The 22,912-nt window shown below is 44.6% G+C and overlaps 1 protein-coding gene across 1 annotated transcript in view; it reads right to left on the reverse strand.

The window, feature by feature from the left end:
* Window positions 1–3,243: 3,243 nt before the first annotated feature.
* Window positions 3,244–22,912, reverse strand: part of LOC117009891 (polyunsaturated fatty acid lipoxygenase ALOX8-like) — a 36,694-nt gene continuing 17,025 nt past the window's right edge. Inside the window, exons 12-19 of the mRNA XM_042780118.1 lie at window positions 17,725–17,967; window positions 14,626–14,712; window positions 12,707–12,876; window positions 9,126–9,247; window positions 8,223–8,323; window positions 5,901–6,071; window positions 3,770–3,849; window positions 3,244–3,537 (exon numbers count right to left, since the gene is read on the reverse strand). Of these exons, the coding sequence (XP_042636052.1) occupies window positions 3,318–3,537; window positions 3,770–3,849; window positions 5,901–6,071; window positions 8,223–8,323; window positions 9,126–9,247; window positions 12,707–12,876; window positions 14,626–14,712; window positions 17,725–17,967 (1,194 nt within the window). The 3' untranslated portion in view covers window positions 3,244–3,317. The remainder of the gene's footprint in view (window positions 3,538–3,769; window positions 3,850–5,900; window positions 6,072–8,222; window positions 8,324–9,125; window positions 9,248–12,706; window positions 12,877–14,625; window positions 14,713–17,724; window positions 17,968–22,912) is intronic.

Here is a 22,912-nt window from a genome sequence, read left to right on the forward strand (position 1 = left end):
TCCCAGTACAAACCAGTAATGATTAATAAATACCAGTAAGAGCTCCCAGTACAGACCAGTACACACCAGTCATGGCTCCCAGTACAGACCAGTACAGACCAGTAAGAGCTCCCAGTACAAACCAGTACAGACCAGTAACAGCTCCCAGTATATCCCAGTAACAGCTCCCAGTACAAACCAGTACACACCAGTAAGAGCTCCCAGTATAAACCAGTAAGAGCTCCCAGTACAGACCAGTAGAGACCAGTAAGAGCTCCCAGTACAGACCAGTATAAACCAGTAAGAGCTCCCAGTACAGACCAGTACACACCAGTCATGGCTCCCAGTATACCCCAGTAACAGCTCCCAGTACAAACCAGTAAGAGCTCCAAGTACAGACCAGTACAGACCAGTAAGAGCTCCCAATACAGACCAGTAAGAGCTCCCAGTACAGACCAGTACAGACCAGTACAGACCAGTAACAGCCCCCAGTACATACCAGTAACAGCTCCCAGTACAAACCAGTACAGACCAGTCATGGCTCCCAGTATATCCCAATAACAGCTCCCAGTACAGACCAGTACAAACCAGTAAGAGTTCCCAGTACAAACCAGTAAGAGCTCCCAGTATAAACCAGTAACAGCTTCCAGTACAGACCAGTAACAGCTCCCAGTACAGACCAGTACAAACCAGTCATGGGAGATTTTTGGGATAATTCTGGAATTTTTTTTTTTAATTTTTGGAATTTTCGAGGATTTTTAATTTTTTTTTTTTTTAATATTTTTGGGAATTTTTGGGGGATATTTTAGGATATTTAGGGGATAATTTTTGGATATTTATTGGGATTTTTATTCAATATTTTTGGGATTTTTTGGGATATTTTGGGGGATTTTTAAAGTATTTTTTAGGATATTTTAGGATATTTTTATTTATATTATTGGGATATTTTAGGATATTTTGGGATATTTTTTAGGATTTTTTTTCAATATTTTTGGGATATTTTAGGATATTTTTGGGGATATTTTGGGGGATTTTTATTTAATATTTTTGGGATATTTTAGGAGATTTTTTAGGATTTTTTAAAATATTTTTGGGGATATTTTAGGATATTTTTAGGATATATTTGGGATATTTTGGGGATATTTTTTAGGATATTCTGGGATATTTTTGGGATTTTTTGGGATATTTTTTAAGATTTTTTTTTTATAATTTTGAGATTTTTTGGAATATTTTTTGGGAACTTTTTTCAATATTTGTGGGATATTTTGGGATTTTTTTCAAGATTTTTAAAAATATTTTTGGGATATTTTGGGGGACTTTTTGGGGCTATTTCAGGATATTTTTGGGATATTTTAGGATATTTTTAGGGATATTTTTGGGATATTTTGGGATATTTTTTAGGATTTTTTTTTAATTTTCGGGATACTTCAGGATATTTTTATTTATGTATTTTTGGGATATTTTAGGATATTTTTATTTATATTATTGGGATATTTTTGGGGATATTTTTGGATATTTTTAGGATTTTTTTGAATATTTTTTTAGGATATTTTGGGCATTTTTTGGGATATTTTGGGGGATATTTTTATGATTTTTTGGGGATATTTCAGGATATTTTTGGGGGATATTTTAGGTTATTTTTAGGATATTTTTTGGGTATTTTTTAGGATATTTTAGGATATTTTTGGGGATATTTTTAAGATACTTTAGGATATTTATTTATATTATTGGGATTTTGGGGGGATTTTTTTAGGAATTTTAAAAAATATTTTCAGGGATATTTTAGGATATTTTTAGGATCTTTTTGGGGATTTTTATCCAATATTTGGGGGATATTTTAGGATATTTTTTAGGATTTTTTTTAATATTTTTGGGGATATTTTAGGGATATTTTAGGATATTTTTTAGGAATTTTTTTGTATTTTTGGGGATATTTCAGGATATTTTTGGGGCTATTTTAGGATATTTTAAGGAAAATTTTTAGGGTATTATTGGAATATCTTTGCGATTTTTTTTAATTTTTATTTAATATTTTAAGGAGTTTTTTGGGATATTTTTTAGGATTTTTTTTCAATATTTTTAGGATTTTTTTTTATTTTTTTAGTACATTTTTTGTGCATTTTGGGGATATTTAGGGATATTTTTGCATGTGATTTTGGGATATTTCAGGATATTTTTATTTACATTATTGGGATATTTTTTTGATATTTTGGGACATTTTTTGGATATTTAAGGATATTTTTTAGGATTTCTTTTCAATATTTTTAGGATATTTTGGGCATTTTTTGGGATATTTTGAGGATATATTTAGGATATTTTTTAGGATATTTTAGGATATTTTTGGGGATATTTTTAAGATACTTTAGCATATTTATTTACATTATTGGGATTTTTGGGGGATATTTTTAGGATTTTTTTTTTATATTTTTAGGAATATTTTAGGATATTTTTAGGATATTTTTGGGGATTTTTATCCAATATTTTGGGGATATTTTAGGATATTTTTTAGGATTTTTTTTTATATTTTTGGGATATTTTGGGGGATTTTTAAAATGATTTTTGGGATTTTTTTTAAGATATTTTGGGATATTTTTGGGGATATATTTGGATATATTGGGGATATTTTTAGGATATTTTTAGGATATTTGTTAGGATATTTTAGGATATTTTCAGGATATTTTAGGATATTTTTTAGGAATATGTTTGTATTCTTGGGGATATTTTAGGAATATTTAGGGGATATTTTTTAGGATTTTTTTTATAATTTTGGGGCTATTTTAAGGATATTTTAGGATATTTTTAGGATATTTTTAGTGATTTTTTTTTTATATTTTTGGGAATAGTTTTAGGATATTTTAGGATATTTTCTTTATATTTTTGGGATATTTTAAGACATTTTTTTATATTATTTGGGATAATTTTGGGATATTTTTAGGATATTTTAGGATATTTTTAGGATATTTTTAGCATATTTTTTAGGATATTTTTAAAGATATTTTAGGGTATTTTTAGGATATTTTTTAAGATTTCTTTTCAATATTTTTAGCATTTTCTAGGGATATTTAAGGATATTTTTTAGGATATTTTTAATATTTTTTAGGCTATTTTTAGGATATTTTAATGATATTTTAAGATATTTTTGGGAATTTTTTTTTGGATTTTTTTTCACTATTTTTAGGATATTTTGGGCATTTTTTGGGATATTTTGGGGGATATTTTTATGATTTTTTGGGGATATTTTTGGGGGATATTTTAGGTTATTTTTAGGATATTTTTAGGATATTTTTTAGGATATTTTTGGGGTGATTTTAGGATATTTCCAGGATATTTTTGTTCTCTCAGATGGCCACGCTGTTCTCGATATTCTCCGGATCCAGGTACGGGTACGGCCGCTCCATCCCCGCGTTCCGGGCCCGGATTTTCCTGGAGATCCCGCGCAGGCGGCGCCGGAAAAGCCGGAACTGGATCAACACCCGCGGATCCGTGAAGTGACGCTCGGGGTAATGACCCAGGGGGCGCTGGGGACACAAACTGGGCTTACTGGGAATACTGGGAATACTGGGAATGGGTCACTGGGGTTACTGGGAGCACTGGGAATGGGATACTGGGGTTACTGGGAGCACTGGAAAAGCCGGAACTGGATCAACACCCGCGGATCCGTGAAGTGACGCTCGGGGTAATGACCCAGGGGGCGCTGGGGACACAAACTGGGCTTACTGGGAATACTGGGAGCACTGGGAATGGGATACTGGGGTTACTGGGAGTGATGGGAGTGGGATACTGGGGTTACTGGGAGCACTGGAAAAGCCGGAACTGGATCAACACCCGCGGATCCGTGAAGTGACGCTCGGGGTAATGACCCAGGGGGCGCTGGGGACACAAACTGGGCTTACTGGGAATACTGGGAATGGGATACTGGGCTTACTGGGGATACTGGGAATACTGGGAATGGGATTCCCGGATCTGGATCCAGTTCCAGCTTTTCCATCACTCCCAGTAACCCCAGTATCCCATTCCCAGTGCTCCCAGTAACCCCAGTATCCGATTCCCATCACTCCCAGTATTCCCAGTAACCCCAGTATGTCATTCCCAATGCTCCCAGTAACCCCAGTATCCCATTCCCAGTGCTCCCAGTAACCCCAGTATCCCACTCCCAGTAACCCCAGTATCCCATTCCCAGTGTTCCCAGTAACCCCAGTATCCCATTCCCAGTGCTCCCAGTAACCCCAGTATCCCATTCCCAGTGCTCCCAGTAACCCCAGTATCCCATTCCCATCACTCCCAGTAACCCCAGTATCCCATTCCCAGTATTCCCAGTGCTCCCAGTAACCCCAGTATCCCATTCCCAGTGTTCCCAGTAACCCCAGTATCCCATTCCCAGTGCTCCCAGTAACCCCAGTATCCCATTCCCAGTGCTCCCAGTAACCCCAGTATCCCATTCCCATCACTCCCAGTAACCCCAGTATCCCATTCCCAGTATTCCCAGTATTCCCAGTAACCCCAGTATCCCATTCCCAGTGTTCCCAGTAACCCCAGTATCCCATTCCCAGTGCTCCCAGTAACCCCAGTAACCCCAGTATCCCATTCCCAGTGTTCCCAGTGTTCCCAGTAACCCCAGTATCCCATTCCCAGTGTTCCCAGTATTCCCAGTAACCCCAGTATCCCATTCCCATCACTCCCAGTAACCCCAGTATCCCACTCCCAGTGCTCCCAGTAACCCCAGTATCCCATTCCCAGTGTTCCCAGTAACCCCAGTAACCCATTCCCAGTGCTCCCAGTAACCCCAGTATCCCATTCCCAGTGCTCCCAGTAACCCCAGTAACCCATTCCCAGTATTCCCAGTAACCCCAGTATCCCATTCCCATCACTCCCAGTGCTCCCAGGAACCCCAGTATCCCATTCCCAGTATTCCCAGTGCTCCCAGTAACCCCAGTAACCCCAATAACCCATTCCCAGTATTCTCAGTATTCCCAGTAACCCCAGTGATGGGAATGGGGTACTGGGCTTACTGGGAGCACTGGGAATGGGATACTGGGGTAACTGGGAACACTGGGAATGGGATACTGGGGTTACTGGGAATACTGGGAATGGGATACTGGGGTTACTGGGAGCACTGGGAATGGGATACTGGGGTTACTGGGAGCACTGGGAATGGGATACTGGGGTTACTGGGAGCACTGGGAGTGGGATACTGGGGTTACTGGGAGCACTGGGAATGGGATACTGGGGTTACTGGGAGCACTGGGAATGGGTCACTGGGGTTACTGGGAGTGATGGGAATGGGATACTGGGGTTACTGGGAATACTGGGAATGAGATACTGGGGTTACTGGGAGCACTGGGAATGGGATACTGGGGTTACTGGGAGCGATGGGAATGGGATTCTGGGGTTACTGGGAGCACTGGGAATGGGATACTGGGGTTACTGGGAATACTGGGAATGGGATACTGGGGTTACTGGGAGCACTGGGAGCACTGGGAATGGGATACTGGGGTTACTGGGAGCACTGGGAATACTGGGAATGGGATACTGGGGTTACTGGGAGCACTGGGAATGGGATACTGGGGTTACTGGGAGTGATGGGAATGGGATACTGGGGTTACTGGGAGTTACTGGTTTGGGATTTTTTGGGGGAATTTTTTGAGGATTTTTTTTGGGATTTTTTTGGGATTTTTTTTCATTTTTTTTGTATTTTAACAGGGTTTTTTTGGGGTGAGGAATTTGAGGAGGGGTCTCCAATTTGGGGAGGGGTCTCACCATGTCCAGGGGCTCCTTCCTCACACCAAGACCTGAGTTTAGAATTTTTTTCAGAATTTTTTTCTGGGTTTTTTTGTATTTTTTTGGGATTTTTATAATTTTTAACGGGGTTTTTTGGGGTCCCCAATTTGAGGAGGGGTCTCCAATTCGGGGAGGGGTCTCACCATGTCCAGGGGCTCGTTCCTCAGCACCCAGAGCACGGCCAGCACCGTGGCCGTGGTGTTCATGGCCGGCAGAGCCTCCAGGAATTCCCGTTCGCTCAGGGGGGATTTGGAGCGGGGCGGAGGCGAGCGCATCGCGGCCGGCGCGTTCGGGGGGAACGCCGACAGCTCGAACTGAGCCAAAATCGATAGAAATGAACCCAAAATGAGAGAGGAAAAATAAAAAAAAATGTCAGAGAAAAATTATAAAATATCAGAAAAAAATTATAAAATTTTAGAGTTTGAGTTGAGTCAAAATTGGGGAAAATAAACTCAAAATATCAGAGAAATAAACCCAAAATATCAAAGAAATAAATCCAAAATTTCAGAGAAATAAGCCCAAAGTATGAGAGAGATAATAAAAAAAATAATAGAAATAAACACAAAATTTCAGAGAAATAAACCCAAAATATCAGAGAAATAAAACAAAAACATCAAAGAAATAAACCCAAAATATCGGAGAAATAAATCCAAAATATCAGAGAAATAAATCCAAAATGAGAGAGAGAAAAATCCAAAATATCAGAGAAATAAACCCAAAAATAACAGAGAAAAAACCCAAAATATCAGCGAAATAAACACAAAATGTGAGAGAAATGAACCCAAAATATCAGAGAAATAAACTCAAAATATCAGAAAAATATACCAAAATATGAGAGAGAAAAATCCAAAATATCAGAGAAATAAACCCGAAAATATGAGAGAGAAATCACAAAATATCGGAGAAATAAACCCAAAAATCAGAGAGAAGAAAACCAAAATATGAGAGCTCGAACTGAGCCAAAATCGATAGAAATGGACCCAAAATGAGAGAGGAAAAATCATAAAATATGAGTGAAATAATAAAAAAAATGTCAGAGAAAAAAATCATAAAATATCAGATAGATAAACCCAAAAATGACCGAGAAAAAAAGCAAAATATCAGATAAATAAACCCAAAATATCAGAGAAATAAACCCAAAAATGAGAGAAAAAAAATCAAAATATGAGACAGATAAATCCAAAATATCAGAGAAAAAGACCCAAAATATCAGAGAAATAAATCCAAAATATGAGAGAAATAAACCCAAAATATCAGAGAAATAAATTCAAAATATGAGGGAAATAAACGCAAAAATGACAGAGAAAAAAACGAAAATATCAGAGAAATAAACCCAAAATATCAGAGAGATAAACCCAAAATGTGAGAGAAATAAATTCAAAATATGAGAGAAATAAATCCAAAATGAAAGAGAAAAAATCACAAAATGTCAGAGAAATAAATTCAAAATGAGAGAAAAAAAATCAAAATATGAGAGAGAAAAACCCAAAATATCAGGGAAATAAACCCAAAAATGAGAGAGAGAAAAATTCAAAATATCAGAGAAATAAACCCAAAATGAGAGAGAAATAAACCCAAAATATCAGAGAAAAATTAACCCAAAATATCAGAGAAATAAACCCAAAATATCAAAAAATGAACCCAAAATTTTGGAGCCCCCCCCCAAACCTGCCCCGGGGGTCAGTGGTCACTCAGTGGTCACTCAGGGGTCACTCAGTGGTCACTCAGTGGTCACTCTGAGGGTCAGTGGTCACTCAGTGGTCACTCATTGGTCATTCAGGGTCACTCTGTGGTCACTGTAGGGTCAATGGTCACTCAGTGGTCACTCATTGGTCAGTGGTCACTCAGCAGCCAATGGTGAGTGGTCAGTGGTCACTCAGTGGTCACTCAGCAGTCAGTGGTCACTCAGTGGTCACTCAGGATCCCTCACTGGTCACTCATTGCTCACTCAGCAGTCACTGGTCACTCAGTGGTCACTCATTGGTCACTCATTGCTCACTCAGCAGTCACTGGTCACTCAGTGGTCACTCATTGGTCAGTGGTCACTCAGCAGTCACTGGTCACTCAATGGTCACTCAGTGGTCAGTGGTCACTCAGTGGTCACTCAGGGGTCCCCGGTGGTCACCTGGCCGCTGTTGGTGGCCGCGTGGTGGGCTGAACAGGTGTAGATGACCGTGGTGACTAAAGGGTCACTCAGTGGTCACTCAGGGGTCAGTCAGTGGTCACTCAGCAGTCAATGGTCACTCAGTGGTCACTCAGTGGTCAATGGTCAATCAGTGGTCACTCAGGGGTCACTCAGTGTCACTCAGGACTCAGTGGTCACTCATTGCTCACTCAGCAGTCACTGGTCACTCAGTGGTCACTCATTGCTCACTCAGCAGTCACTGGTCACTCAGTGGTCACTGTAGGGTCACTGGTCACTCAGTGGTCACTCATTGGTCAGTGGTCACTCAGCGGTCACTCACCTGGCCGCTGTTGGTGGCCGCGTGGTGGGCCGAGCAGGTGTAGATGACCGTGGTGACGAAGGTGACCAGGCCACGGACACTGTCCAGGCGGGAGGGGACACCTGCGGACACGGCGGTCACTCATGGTCACTCAGGGGTCACTCAGGGGTCAGGGGTCACTCATGGTCACTCGGGGATCATTCAGGGGTCACTCAGCACTCACTGGTCACTCAGTGGTCACTCAGGATCACTCATTCGTCACTCAGTGGTCACTCACTGCTCACTCAGCACTCGCTGGTCACTCAGCGGTCACTCACGGGTCACTCGGTGTCAGTGGTCACTCATTGCTCACTCAGGATCACTCAGTGGTCACTCAGTGGTCACTCATTGTTCACTCACTGGTCACTCAGGACTCACTGGTCACTCACTGCTCACTCAGTGTCACTCAGTGGTCACTCAGGGGTCAGTGGTCACTCAGCAGTCACTCAGCGGTCACTCACTGGTCACTCAGTGCTCACTCAGTGCTCACTCACTGGTCACTCACTACTCAGGATCACTCACTGGTCACTCACTGGTCACTCATTGCTCACTGGTCACTCACTGGTCACTCACTGCTCACTCAGCACTCACTGGTCACTCACTGGTCACTCAGGATCACTCATTCCTCACTCAGTGGTCACTGACTGCTCACTCAGCACTCAGTGGGCACTCAGTGGTCACTCAGTGGTCACTGGTCACTCAGCAGTCACTGGTCACTCACTGGTCACTCAGTGCTCACTCAGCACTCACTGCTCACTCATTCCTCACTCACTGGTCACTCACTGGTCACTCACCGGTAACTCATGGCTCACTCATCACTCACTGGTCACTCAGTGGTCACTCAGTGGTCACTCAGTGGTCACTCACTGGTCACTCGGTGCCCACCTGAGCGCCGCCGCCCCAGGAATCCGCGCAGGAAAATCTCCCGGACCCAGGCCTGGAGCTCGGGGTCATCGCGGACGGCGCCGTCCGAGGGGTAATAGAGGGACAGCACTCCGGACACCAGCCTGGACAGGGGACAGTGGCCATCCTGTGTCCATCTGTCCATCCAGTGTCCATCTGTCCATCCCTGTGTCCATCTGTCCATCCCAGTGTCCATCCCAGTGTCCATCTGTCCATCCCCATGTCCGTGTGTCCATCCCAGTGTCCATCTGTCCATCCCAGTGTCCATCTCGTGTCCATCTGACCACACCATGTCCATCCCTGTGTCCATCCAGTATCCACTTGTCCATCCCCATGTCCCTGTGTCCATCTGTCCATCCCAGTGTCCATCCTGTGTCCGAGTGTCCATCCCAGTGACCATCCCAGTGTCCATCTGTCCATCCCATGTCCCTCTGTCCATCCCAGTGTCCATCCTGTGTCTGTGTGTCCATCCCAGTGTCCATCCCTGTGTCCATCTCAGTGTCCATCCCCATGTCCATTTGCCCATCTCATGTCCATCCCCATGTCCGAGTGTCCATCCCAGTGTCCATCTGTCCATCCCCATATCCTCATGTCCCTCTGTCCATCCCAGTGTCCATTGCCATGTTCCTGTGTCCATCCCAGCGACCATCCCAGTGTCCATCCCAGTGTCCATCTGTCCATCCAGTGTCCATTCCCATGTCCCTCTGTCCACCCCATGTCCCCATGTCCATCCTGTGTCCATCCCAGTGTCCATGCGTCCATCTCCATGTCAATCTGTCCATCCCAGTGTCCATCTGTCCATCCCTGTGTCCATCCCAGTGTCCATCTGTCCATCCCAGTGTCCACCCCAGTGTCCATCCCATGTCCACCTGTTCATCCCCGTGTCCATCCCAGTGTCCATTCTGTGTCCATCTGTCCATCCCTGTGTCCATCCCAGTGTACCTCTGTCCATCCCAGTGTCCATCCCAGTGTCCATCTCTTCATCCCAGTCTCCATCCCCATGTCCATCTGTCCATCTCATGTCCCTCTGCCCATCCCAGTGTCCATCTGTCCATCCCAGTGACCATCCCAGTGTCCATCCTGTGTCCATCTGTCCATCCCAGTGTCCATCTGTCCATCCCAGTGACCATCCCAGTGTCCATCCCTGTGTCCATCTGTCCATCTCAGTGTCCATCTGTCCATCCCAGTGACCATCCCAGTGTCCATCCCATGTCCATCTGTCCATCTCAGTGTCCATCTGTCCATCCCAGTGTCCATTCCATGTCCATCTGTCCATCTCAGTGTCCATCCCCGTGTCCATCTGTCCATCCCAGTGTCCATCCCAGTGTCTGTGCATCCATCTCAGTGTCCATCTCAGTGTCCATCTCATGTCCCTGTGTCCATCCCAGTGTCCATCCCAGTGTCCATCTGTCCATCCCAGTGTCCATTCAAGTGTACCTCTGTCCATCCCAGTGTCCCTCTGTCCATCCCAGTGTCCATTCTGTGTCTGTGTGTCCATCCCTCTGTCCATCCCAGTGTCCATCCCAGTGTCCATCCCCATGTCCCTCTGTCCATCCCAGTGTCCATCCCATGTCCATCTGTCCATCCCAGTGTCCATCCCAGTGTCCATCTGTCCATCCCCATATCCTCATGTTCCTCTGTCCACCCCATGTCCATCCCAGTGTCCATCCCAGTGTCCATCCCAGTGTCCATCTGTCCATCCCCATACCCACCCCATGTCCCCATGTCCATCCCAGTGTCCATCTCAGTGTCCATCTGTCCATCTGTCCATCCCAGTGTCCATCTGTCCATCCCAGTGACCATCCCAGTGTACATCCGCATGTCCATGTGTCCATCCCAGTGTCCATCCCAGTGTCCATTCTGTGTCCATGTGTCCATCCCAGTGTCCATCCCAGTGTCCATCTCAGTGTCCATCTCAGTGTCCATCTGTCCATCTCAGTGTCCATCTGTCCATCCCAGTGTCCACCCCAGTGTCCATCCCAGTGTCCATCTGTCCATCCCAGTGTCCACCCCAGTGTCCATCCCAGTGTCCATCTGTCCATCCCAGTGTCCATCTCAGTGTCCATCTGTCCATCCCAGTGTCCACCCCAGTGTCCATCCCATGTCCATGTGTCCATCCCAGTGTCCATATCTCCATCCCAGTGTCCATCCCCACGTCTGTGTGTCCATCCCATGTCCCTTTGTCCATCTCCATGTCTTTGTGTCCATTCCCAGTGTCCATCCCAGTGTCCATCCCCATCTGTGTGTCCATCCCCATGTCCCTCTGTCCACCCCAGTGTCCATCTGTCCATCTGTCCATCTGTCCCACCTTTGGATGGCCGCCCACACCCTCATGGCGTCCTGGCCGAAGTGGTTCCGTTTGGTGGCCGCCACGTCCGTGTCCATCTGTCCATCTGTCCATCCCCATACCCACCCCATGTCCCCATGTCCATGTGTCCATCCCCATGTCCATCTGTCCATCCCAGTGTCCATTCTGTGTCTGTGTGTCCATCCCAGTGTCCATCCCCATGTCCATTTGCCCATCTCATGTCCATCCCCCTGTCCATGTGTCCATCCCAGTGTCCATCTGTCCATCCCCATATCCTCATGTCCCTCTGTCCATCCCAGTGTCCATTGCCATGTTCCTCTGTCCACCCCATGTCCACCCCAGTGTCCATTCCATGTCCATCCTGTGTCCATCCCAGTGTCCATGCGTCCATCTCCATGTCAATCTGTCCATCCCAGTGTCCATCTGTCCTTCCCTGTGTCCATCCCAGTGTCCATCTGTCAATCCCAGTGTCCATCCCAGTGTCCATCCCCATGTCCATCTGTCCATCCCCATGTCCATCTGTCCATCTCAGTGTCCATCTGTCCATCCCAGTGTCCATCTGTCCATCCCTGTGTCCACCTGTCCATCCCTGTGTCCATCCCAGTGTCCATCCCATGTCTCTCTGTCCATCCCAGTGTCCATCTCAGTGTCCATCCCAGAGTCCATGTGTCCATCCCAGTGTCCATCTCAGTGTCCATCTGCCCATCCCCATGCCCCTCTGTCCATCTCCATGTCCATCCCAGTGTCCATCTGTCCACCCCATGTCCCTCTGTCCATCCCAGTGTCCATCCCAGCATCCATATCTCCATCCCAGTGTCCATCTGTCCATCCCTCTGCCCATCCCAGTGTCCATCTGTCCATCCCAGTGACCATCCCAGTGTCCATCCCATGTCCATCTGTCCATCTCAGTGTCCATCTGTCCATCCCAGTGACCATCCCAGTGTCCATCCCTGTGTCCATCTGTCCATCTCATGACCATCTCTCCATCCCAGTGTCCATCCCATGTCCATCCCCATGTCCATCCCCATGTCCATCTGCCCATCCTATATCTGTGTGTCCATCCCAGTGTCCATCCCAGTGTCCATCTGTCCATCCCAGTGTCCATCTGTCCACCCCACCTGCGGATGGCCGCCCACACCCTGGTGGCGTCCTGGCCGAAGTGGTTCCGTTTGGTGGCCGCCACCTCCGTGTCCATCTGTCCATCCCCATCCCCACCCCATGTCCATCTGTCCATCTGTCCATCTGTCCGTCCCACCTTTGGATGGCCGCCCACACCCTGGTGGCGTCCTGGCCGAAGTGGTTCCGTTTGGTGGCCGCCACGCCGCGGTGCCGCAGGTCGCGCGGCAGCACCAGCGAGCGCCAGCGCAGCTCCCGCAGCCCCCGCGCCACCAGCGCCAGCAGCCCCCGCCGGCCCAGCGCCACCGCCTGGGGACAGCGAGGGGACAATCAGGGGACAGTCAGGGGACACGGAAATCCCGGAATTCTGACCCAAAATCCCAAAATTTTGACCCAAATCCCCAAAACTTTACACCACATTCCCGCCCAAATCTCCCCAAACCCCCTTTTCCCCTCCCTCATTTCCTGTTTCCTCATTTCCTGTCCCCTCCCATTTCTGCTCCCCCTACTTCCTGTTCCCACCCCATTTCCTGTCCCCCCATTTCTGGTCCCCCCCATTTCCGGTCCCCCCCCTTTTCCGTTCCCCCCTCATTTCCTGTGCCCCTCCATTTCCACTCCCCCATTTCCACTCCCCCATTTCCACTCTCCCATTTCCTGTTCCTCCAAATTTCCCGTCCCCCCCCATTTCCATCCCCCCCATTTCCGTTCCCCTCCCATTTCTGTTCCCCCTCCACTTCTCGTTTCCCCATTTCCGTTCCCCCTTCATTTCCTGTGCCACTCCATTCCCACTCCCCCATTTCCTGTTCCCTCCCATTTCCACTCCCCCATTTCCATTCCCTCCCACTTCCTGTCCCCCCCCATTTCCGCTCCCCCATTTCTGCTCCCCTAATTTCCGTTCCCCTCCACCATTTCCGGTTCCTCCCCCATTTCCACTCCCCCCACCATTTCCGGTGCTCCCCCATTTCCGTTTCCCCTCCAATTTCCTGTTTCCCCATTTCCCCTTCCCCCCATTCCCAGTCCCCCCCAATTCCTGTTTTCCGCCCATTTCCGGTTCCCCTCATTTCCAGTAACCCCCATTTCCCATTCTCCCCCACTTCCTGTTCCCCCATTTCCTGTTCCCCCCACTTCCTGTTCCCCCATTTCCTGTTTCCCCCCATTTCCTGTTCCTCCCCATTTCTGCTCCCCTCATTTCCGTTTCCCCCTCATTTCTCTTGCCCGCCATTTCCCTTCTCCCGTATTTCCTGTTTCCCTATTTCCGGTTCCCCCTCATTTCCCCCATTTCCTGTCCCACTCCCATTTCCCACCCTCATTTCCCACTTCCCCCATTTCCATTCCCCCCCATTTCCGTTCTCTCCATTTCCGGTTCCCCATTTCCTGTTCTCCCCGCCATTTTTGTTTCCCCCAACTTCCTGTTCCCCCATTTCCTGTTCCCCCCATCTTGATTTCCCCGCCATTTACCCATTTCCTGTTCTCATTTCCATTTCTCCCCCAATTTCTCCTTTCCCCATTTCCCCTTCCCTTCCCATTTCCATTCCCCTCCCATTTCCTGTTCCCCCCCATTTCCTGTTCCTCCCCATTTCAGTTCCCCCCATTTCTGCCCCATTTCTGGTTCCCCATTTCCTGTTCTCCCCCATTTTCCACTTCCCCATTTCCAGTTCCCCCCCAATTTCCTGTTTCCCCATTCCCAGTACCCCCCATTTCCTGTTTTCTGCCCCATTTCCGGTTCCCCATTTCCTGTTTCCCCATTTCTTATTTCCCCATTTCCAGTTCCCCCCCATTTCCTGTTTCCCCATTCCCAGTACCCCCCATTTCCTGTTTTCAGCCCATTTCCGGTCCCCCCATTTCCTGTTTTCCGCCCCATTTCCTGTTCTCCCCCATTTTCCATTTCCCCATTTCCAGTTCCCCCCCATTTCCTGTTTCCCCATTCCCAGTACCCCCCATTTCCTGTTTTCTGCCTATTTCCGGTCCCCCCCATTTCCTGTTTTCCGCCCCATTTCCGGTTCCTCCCCCATTTCCGGTTCCCCCCATTTCCGGTTCCCCCTCCCTCCCCGTACCCACCCTATCGAAGACCCCCCCGGGGTTGAGCAGGAAGCGCCGGGCGAGGGCCCCAATCTGCACCGTGAACCGCATGTGGGGCACCAGCAGCTGCAAACAGGAAACAGGAAATGGGGAAACAGGAAGTGGGGGAAACAGGAAATGGGGGGGTGACAGGAAATGGGGAAATGGGGGGAACAGGAAATGGGGGCCCCGATCTGCACCGTGAACCGGGTGTGGGGCACCAGCAGCTGCAAACAGGAAACAGGAAATGGGAAACAGGAAGTGGGAGGTGGAACAGGAAATGGGGGTACAGGAAATGGGGGGAAATAGGAAATGGGGAGAAACAGGAAATGGGGGCCCCGATCTGCACCGTGAACCGGGTGTGGGGCACCAGCAGCTGCAAACAGGAAACAGGAAATGGGAAAACCGGAAGTGGGGGGTGGAACAGGAAGTGGGGGAACAGGAAATGGGGAAAAACAGGAAATGGGGGAATAGGAAATGGGGGCCCCGATCTGCACCGTGAACCGCGTGTGGGGCACCAGCAGCTACAAACAGGAAACAGGAAATGGGGAAACACGAAATGGGGGGGGAACAGGAAATAGGGGAGGGACAGGAAATGGGGAAACAGGAAATGGGGAAACAGGAAATGGGGAAATGGGGGGAACAGGAAATGGGGGCCCTGATCTGCACCGTGAAACGGGTGTGGGGAACCAGCAGCTGCAAACAGGAAACAGGAAATGGGAAACAGGAAGTGGGGGGTGGAATAGGAAATGGGGGAACAGGAAATGGGGGGAAAACAGGAAGTGGGGGGAACAGGAAATGGGGAAATGGGGAAACAGGAAATGGGGGCCCCGATCTGCACCGTGAACCGGGTGTGGGGCACCAAGAGCTGGAAACAGGAAACAGGAAATGGGAAACAGGAAGTGGGGGGAAACAGGAAGTGGGGGGAAACAGGAAGTGGGGGAACAGGAAATGGGGGGAACAGGAAATGGGGGAATAGGAAATGGGGGCCCCGATCTGCACCGTGAAACGGGTGTGGGGCACCAGCAGCTGGAAACAGGAAACAGGAAATGGGAAACAGGAAGTGGGGGGACAGGAAATGGGGGGAAACAGGAAGTGGGGGAGGGACCGGAAATGGGGAAACAGGAAATGCAGGAAGAACAGGAAATGGGGAAACAGGAAATGGGGGGAACAGGAAATGGGGGAACAGGAAATGGGGAGAAACAGGAAATGGGGAGAAACAGGAAATGGGGAAATGGGGGGAACAGGAAATGGGGGCCCCGATCTGCACCGTGAACCGGGTGTGGGGCACCAGCAGCTGCAAACAGGAAACAGGAAATGGGAAACAGGAAGTGGGGGGTGGAACAGGAAATGGGGGGAACAGGAAGTGGGGGGGAAACAGGAAATGGGGAAACAGGAAATGGGGAAATGGGGGTGAACAGGAAATGGGGGGAAACAGGAAATGGAGGGAAACAGGAAATGGGGAAACAGGAAATGGGGGAAACAGGAAATGGGGGAAAACAGGAAGTGGGGGGAACAGGAAATGGAGGGGAACAGGAAATAGGGGAGGGACTGGAAATGGGGGAACAGGAAATGGGGGGAAACAGGAAATGGGGGAACAGGAATTGGGGAATAGGAAATGGGGGCCCCAATCTGCACCGTGAACCGCGTGTGGCGCACCAGCAGCTGCAAACAGGAAACAGGAAATGGGGAAACAGGAAGTGGGGGGAACAGGAAATGGGGAGGGACCGGAAATGGGGAAATGGGGAAACAGGAAATGGGGGCCCCGATCTGCACCATGAACTGCGTGTGGGGCACCAGCAGCTGGAAACAGGAAACAGGAAATGGGAAACAGGAAGTGGGGGGAACAGGAAATGGAGGGGAACAGGAAATGGGGAGAAACAGGAAATGGGGAAATGGGGGGAACTGGAAATGGGGGGGAAACAGGAAATGGGGAAACAGGAAATGGGGAAAACAGGACATGGGGAAACAGGAAATGGGGGGGGACCGGAAATGGGGGAACAGGAAATGGGGGGGAAACAGGAAATGGGGGGGGACCGGAAATGGGGGAACAGGAAATGGGGGGGAAACAGGAAATGGGAAACAGGAAATGGGGGAAACAGGAAATGGGGGAAAACAGGAAATGGGGAAACAGGAAATGGGGGGAACAGGAAATGGGGGAAAACAGGAAGTGGGGGGAAACCGGAAATGGGGGGAACAGGAAATGGGGGAAAACAGGAAATGGGGAAACAGGAAATGGGGGAGAAACAGGAAGTGGGGGGAAACAGGAAATGAGGGAACAGGAAATGGGGAGAAACAGGAAATGGGGAGAAACAGGAAATGGGGAAATGGGGGGGAACAGGAAATGGGGGTCCTGATCTGCACCGTGAACCGGGTGTGGGGCACCAGGAGTTGGAAACAGGAAACAGGAAATGGGGAAACCGGAAATGGGGGGAAACCGGAAATGAGGGAGAAACAGGAAATGGGTAAACAGGAAATGGGGAGGGAACCAGAAATGGGGAAACAGGAAATGGGGAGAAACAGGAAATGGGGGGAAACAGGAAATGGGGGCCCCGATCTGCACCGTGAAACGGGTGTGGGGCACCAGGAGCTGCAAACAGGAAACAGGAAACAGGAAATGGGGAAACAGGAAGTGGGGGTTGAACAGGAAGTGGGGGGAAACAGGAAGTGGGGGGAAACAGGAAGTGGGGGGAAACCGGAAATGGGGGGGAACAGGAAATAGGGGAGGGACTGGAAATGGGGAAACAGGAAATGGGGGAACAGGAAATGGGGAAACAGGAAATGGGGAAACAGGAAATGGAGGGAAACAGGAAATGGGGAAACAGGAAATGGGGGGAACAGGAAATGGGGAAACAGGAAATGGGGGAGAAACAGGAAGTGGGGGGAAACAGGAAGTGGGGGGAACTGGAAATGGGGGAACAGGAAATGGGGGGCCACAGGGGAGGGGCACCCAAATTTTTTGTCAATTGGGGTTTTTTTAATGAAATTTTTCTTTAGGATCGCCATTTTTTAACGGGATTTTTTTCAGGATCGCATTTTTTTAACCGGATTTTTTTTTTAAAACCACATTTTTTAATTTAAAATTTATTTTTTTTTTACCTTGAAGAGGGGGTGCTGCGGCGGCAGCTGGCGCAGCGTGGCCAGGGCGAACACCTCCCCCAGCAGGTGAGCCCTGAGCAGGTGAGTCAGAGCCTCGTGCACGTGGAACTCGGAGCTGCGCACCCAGGCCTTGGCCAGGGCCCAGAGCCAGGGCGGGTCCCCGGGCAGGAAAATCGGGGACTCGGGGCCGGGATGCTGGGACAGCTGAGGGGGACCACGAAAAATTGGAGAGGAATAGGAAAAAGTTAGAGAAAAAGCAAAAAAAAATGAGAGAAAAACACAAAAAAATGAGAAAAAACCAAAAAAAATCTGAAAAAAAAACCCAAAAAATGAGAGAAAAAACCCAAAAAATGAGAAAAAAACTAAGAAATGAGAGGGGAACTCAAAAAGTGAGAGAGGAACATGAAAAATGAGAGAGAAACATGAGAAAAATAGAGAGAAAGCAAAAAAATGAGAGAAAAACCCAAAAATTAAAGGAAACCCTAAAAATGAGAGGGAAACCCAAAAAAGTTAGAGAGGAACATGAAAAATTAGAGGGAAATATGAAAAAATTTGAGAAAAACATGAAAAAATTAGGAAAAAGACAAAAAAATGAGAGAAAAACAAAAAAAAAATGAGAGAAAAAACCCAAAAAATGAGAAAAAAAACCAAAAAATGAGAGAGAAACCCTAAAATATTCTGGGGAAACCCCAAAAAATGAGAGTGGAACACAAAAAATGAGAGAGAAAACCCAAAAGAAATTAAAGGGAATCCAAAAAAAAAAAGAGAAGGAAACCCCAAAAAATCAGAGAGAAATCCCAAAAAATTACAGAAAACCCTAAAAAATTTAGAGAGAACCCCCCCCAAAAAATCAGAGAAAATAAAAAAAAAATGAGAGGGAACCCCTAAAAAATCAAACTAAAAAAATAAAACTAAAAAATAAAACTCAAAAATTGAAAGGAACTCAGAGCCAGGGGGGGGTCCCCGGGCAGGAAAATCGGGGACTCGGGGCCGGGATGCTGGGAGAGCTGAGGGGGACCACGAAAATTGGAGAGAAACAGAAAAAAAATGAGAAAAAAACACAAAAAAATGAGAGAAAAACACAAAAAAATGAGAGAAAAACACAAAAAAATCTGAAAAAAAAAACAAAAAAATGAGGAATAAACCCCAAAAATGAGAGAAAAACCCAAACAGTTAGAGGGGAACCCCAAAAACTAGAGAGAAATAAGAAAAAGTTAGAGAAAAAGCAAAAAAAATGAGATAAAAACACAAAAATATGAGAGAAAAAACCAAAAAAATGAGAGAAAAACACAAAAAAATCTGAAAAAAAAAACAAAAAAATGAGAAAATAAAACCAAAAAAATGAGAAAAAAATCCCAAAAATTTAGACAGAAACCCCAAAAAAATTAAAGGGATTCCACAAAAAAATGAGAGAAAAACCCAAAAAAATAAAGGGAACCCCAAAAATGAGAAGGAAATCCTAAAAGATGAGATGGAAACAGAAAATCAGAGAGAAACTCAAAAAATGAGAGAAAACCCCAAAAAAAGGAGAAAAAAATCCCAAAAAATGAGAAAAAAACCCTAAAAATGAGAAGGAAACCCCAAAAAGTGAGAGGGGAACACAAAAAATAAGAAAGAAACATGAAAAATTAGAGGAAAATATGAAAAAATTACACAAAAAAACAAAAAAGGAGAAAAAAATCCAAAAAATGAGAGAAAAACACAAAAAAATGAGAGGAAAAAACCCAAAAAATGAGACGGGAACTCAAAAATATTTGGGGAACACACCAAAAAATGAGAGGGAAACCCAAAAAGTTAGAGGGGAACATAAAAAATGAGAAAAAAACCAAAAAAAATGAGAAAAAAAACAAAAAAAAAAGAGAGAAAAACCACAAAAAAACAGAAAACCCCAAAAAACAAGAAAAAAACCCCAAAAAATGAGAAAAAACCCCCAAAATTAGAGGGAAACCCTAAAAATGAGAGGGAAACCAAAAAAAGTGAGAGAGGAACATGAAAAATTAGAGATGAACACAAAAAATGAGAGAGAAACATAAAAAGTTAGAGGAAAATATGGAAAAGTTACAGAGAAATATCAAAAATTAGAAAGAAATATGAAAAAATTAGAGGGAAATACTAAAAAATCAGAGGGGAACCCCAAAAAATGAGAGTGGAACACAAAAAATGAGAGGGAAACCCAAAAAAAATTAAAAGGAATTCCAAAAAAATTAGAAGGAAACCCTAAAAAATCAGAGGGAAATCCCAAAAAATTACAGAAAACCCTAAAAAATTTAGAGAGAATCCCCCCAAAAAATCAGAGAAAACCCAAAAAAATGAGAGGGAACCCCTAAAAATAAAACTAAAAAATTAAAACTAAAAAATAAAACTCAAAAATTGAAAGGAACTCAGAGCCAGGGCGGGTCCCCGGGCAGGAAAATCGGGGACTCGGGGCCGGGATGCTGGGACAGCTGAGGGGGATCCCGAAAAATGCAGAGAAATAGAAAAAAAACGAGAAAAAAACACAAAAAAATGAGAGAAAAACACAAAAAAATGAGAGAAAAAACCCAAAAAATGAGAGCAAAAAACCAAGAAATGAGAGTGGAACTCAAAAAGTGAGAGGGGAAAAATTAGAGAAAAATATCAAAGGATTAGAGGGAAATATGAAAAATTAGAGGAAAATGGGAAAAAAAATTAGAGAAAAAGCAAAAAATCAGAAAAAAACTCAAAAAAATGAGGAAAAAAAAAAAACAAAAAAATGAGAGAAAAATTCCAAAAATGAGAAAAAAACCCAAAATTAAAAGGAACCCCAAAAAAAGAGAAGGAAACCCTAAAAGATGAGAAGGAAACACAAAATCAGAGAGAAAACCCAAAAAATTCAGAGGAATAACCCCAAAAAATGAGAGAAAAACAAGAAAAAATTGGAGAAAAATACTAAAAAATGAGAGAAAAACCACAAAAAAATCTGAAAAAAAAAACCAAAAAATGAGAAAAACAAAACAAAAAATGAGAGGGGAACTCAAAAAGTGAGAGAAACACGAAAAAGTGGGAGGGGAACACGAAAAATGAGAGAAAAACACAAAAAAATGAGAGAAAAATCAAAAAAAAAGAGGAAAAAAATCCCAAAAAATCTGAAAAAACCCCAAAAAATGAGAAAAAAAATCCCAAAAAATCAGACAAAAAAACCCCAAAAAATTAAAGGGAACCCCAAAAAAAGAGAAGGAAATCCTAAAAAATGAGAAGGAAACAGAAAATGAGAGAGAAACCCCAAAAAATGAGAGAAAAACAAGAAAAAATTAGAGGAAAATATGAAAAAAATGAGAGAAAAACCCCAAAAAATGAGGAAAAAACCCAAAAAAATGAGAAAAAAAATCCCAAAAAATGAGAGAGAAACCCTAAAATATTCTGGGGAAACCCCAAAAAATGAGAGTGGAACACAAAAAATGAGAGAGAAAACCCAAAAGAAATTAAAGGGAATCCAAAAAAAAAAAGAGAAGGAAACCCCAAAAAATCAGAGGGAAACCCCAATAAATCAGAGAAACCCCAAAAAAATGAGAGGGAACCCCTAAAAAACTAAACTAAAAAAATAAAACTAAAAAATAAAACTCAAAAATTGAAAGGAACTCAGAGCCAGGGGGGGTCCCCGGGCAGGAAAATCGGGGACTCAGGGCCGGGATGCTGAGAGAGCTGAGGGGGACCCCAAAAATTGGAGAAAAATAGGAAAAAGTTAGAGAAAAAGCAAAAAAAAACGAGAGAAAAACACAAAAAAATCTGAAAAAAAAACCAAAAAAATGAGGAATAAACCCCAAAAATGAGAGAAAAACCCAAAAAGTTAGAGGGGAACCCCAAAAACTAGAGAGAAATAAGAAAAAGCTAGAGAAAAAGAAAAAAAAAAGAGAGAAAAAATTAAAAATTAGAGAAAAACAAAAAAAAAAGAGAAAAAACCCCCAAAAAATGAGAGAAAAAACCCAAAAAATGAGAGAAAAAAAACAAAAAATGAGAGAAAAAAACCAAAAAATGAGAAAAAAACCCAAAATTAAAGGGAACCCCAAAAAATGAGAAGGAAATCCTAAAAGATGAGAAGGAAACAGAAAATCAGAGAGAAATCCCAAAAAATGAGAGAAAACCCCAAAAAATTAGACAAAAACCCCCAAAAAATTAAAGGGAACCCCAAAAAATGAGAAGGAAACAGAAAATCAGAGAGAAAACCCAAAAAAATCAGAGGAAAAACCCCAAAAAATGAGAGAAAAACAAGAAAAAATTGGAGAAAAATACAAAAAAAATGAGAGAAAAAACCAAAAAAAATGAAAGAAAAAACCCAAAAAATGAGAGAAAAAAAACAAGAAATGAGAGGGGAACTCAAAAAGTGAGAGAAACACGAAAAAGTGATAGGGGAACACAAAAAATTAGAGGAAAATATGAAATAAATTAGAGAAAAAGCAAAAAAAAATGAGAGAAAAACACAAAAAAATGAGAGAAAAATCAAAAAAAATGAGAAAAAAAACCCCAAAAAATCTGAAAAAACCCCAAAAAATCAGAAAAAAAAATCCCAAAAAATGAGAAAAAAACCCAAAATTAAAGGGAACCCCAAAAAAAGAGAAGGAAACCCTAAAAGATGAGAAGGAAACAGAAAATGAGAGAGAAACCCCAAAAAATGAGAGAAAAAAACCAAAAAAAAAGAAAAAAAAAAAAAAAAAAGAGAGAAAAACCCCAAAAAATTATTGGGGAAACCCCAAAAAACTCAGAGAAAAACCCCAAAAAATCAGAAATAAAAACCCCAAAAAAATTAAAAGGAAATCCCAAAAAAATTCTGATTTTTTTTTTGGCAATTTTAAGATTTTTTTTGAGGATTTTTTTGATTTTTTTTGAGATTTTTGGGGGATTTTTTGGGATTTTTTGGGATTTTTTTTTATTTTTTGGGATTTTTTGGGGGTTTTTTGCCCTCCCCCCAAATTTTTTGGGGTCCCCCCCAAGTTTTGGGGTCCCACCTGGATGGAACAAAACCCCCCCAAAATTTCAGATTTCCCTCCCAAAAATTCCCCATTTTTTGGGGTTTTTTAATGATTTTTTGCGGATTTTTTTCGATTTTTTTTGTCGTTTTTTCAATTTTTTTCGGATTTTTTTGGGGGTTTTTTCGATTTTTTTGGGGTTTTTCGCCCCCACCCCAAATTTTTTGGGGTCCCCCCGATTTTTGGGGTCCCACCTGGATGGGACA

This window comes from Catharus ustulatus, chromosome 37 (assembly GCF_009819885.2).
Source record: "Catharus ustulatus isolate bCatUst1 chromosome 37, bCatUst1.pri.v2, whole genome shotgun sequence".
Lineage (NCBI taxonomy): Eukaryota > Metazoa > Chordata > Aves > Passeriformes > Turdidae > Catharus > Catharus ustulatus.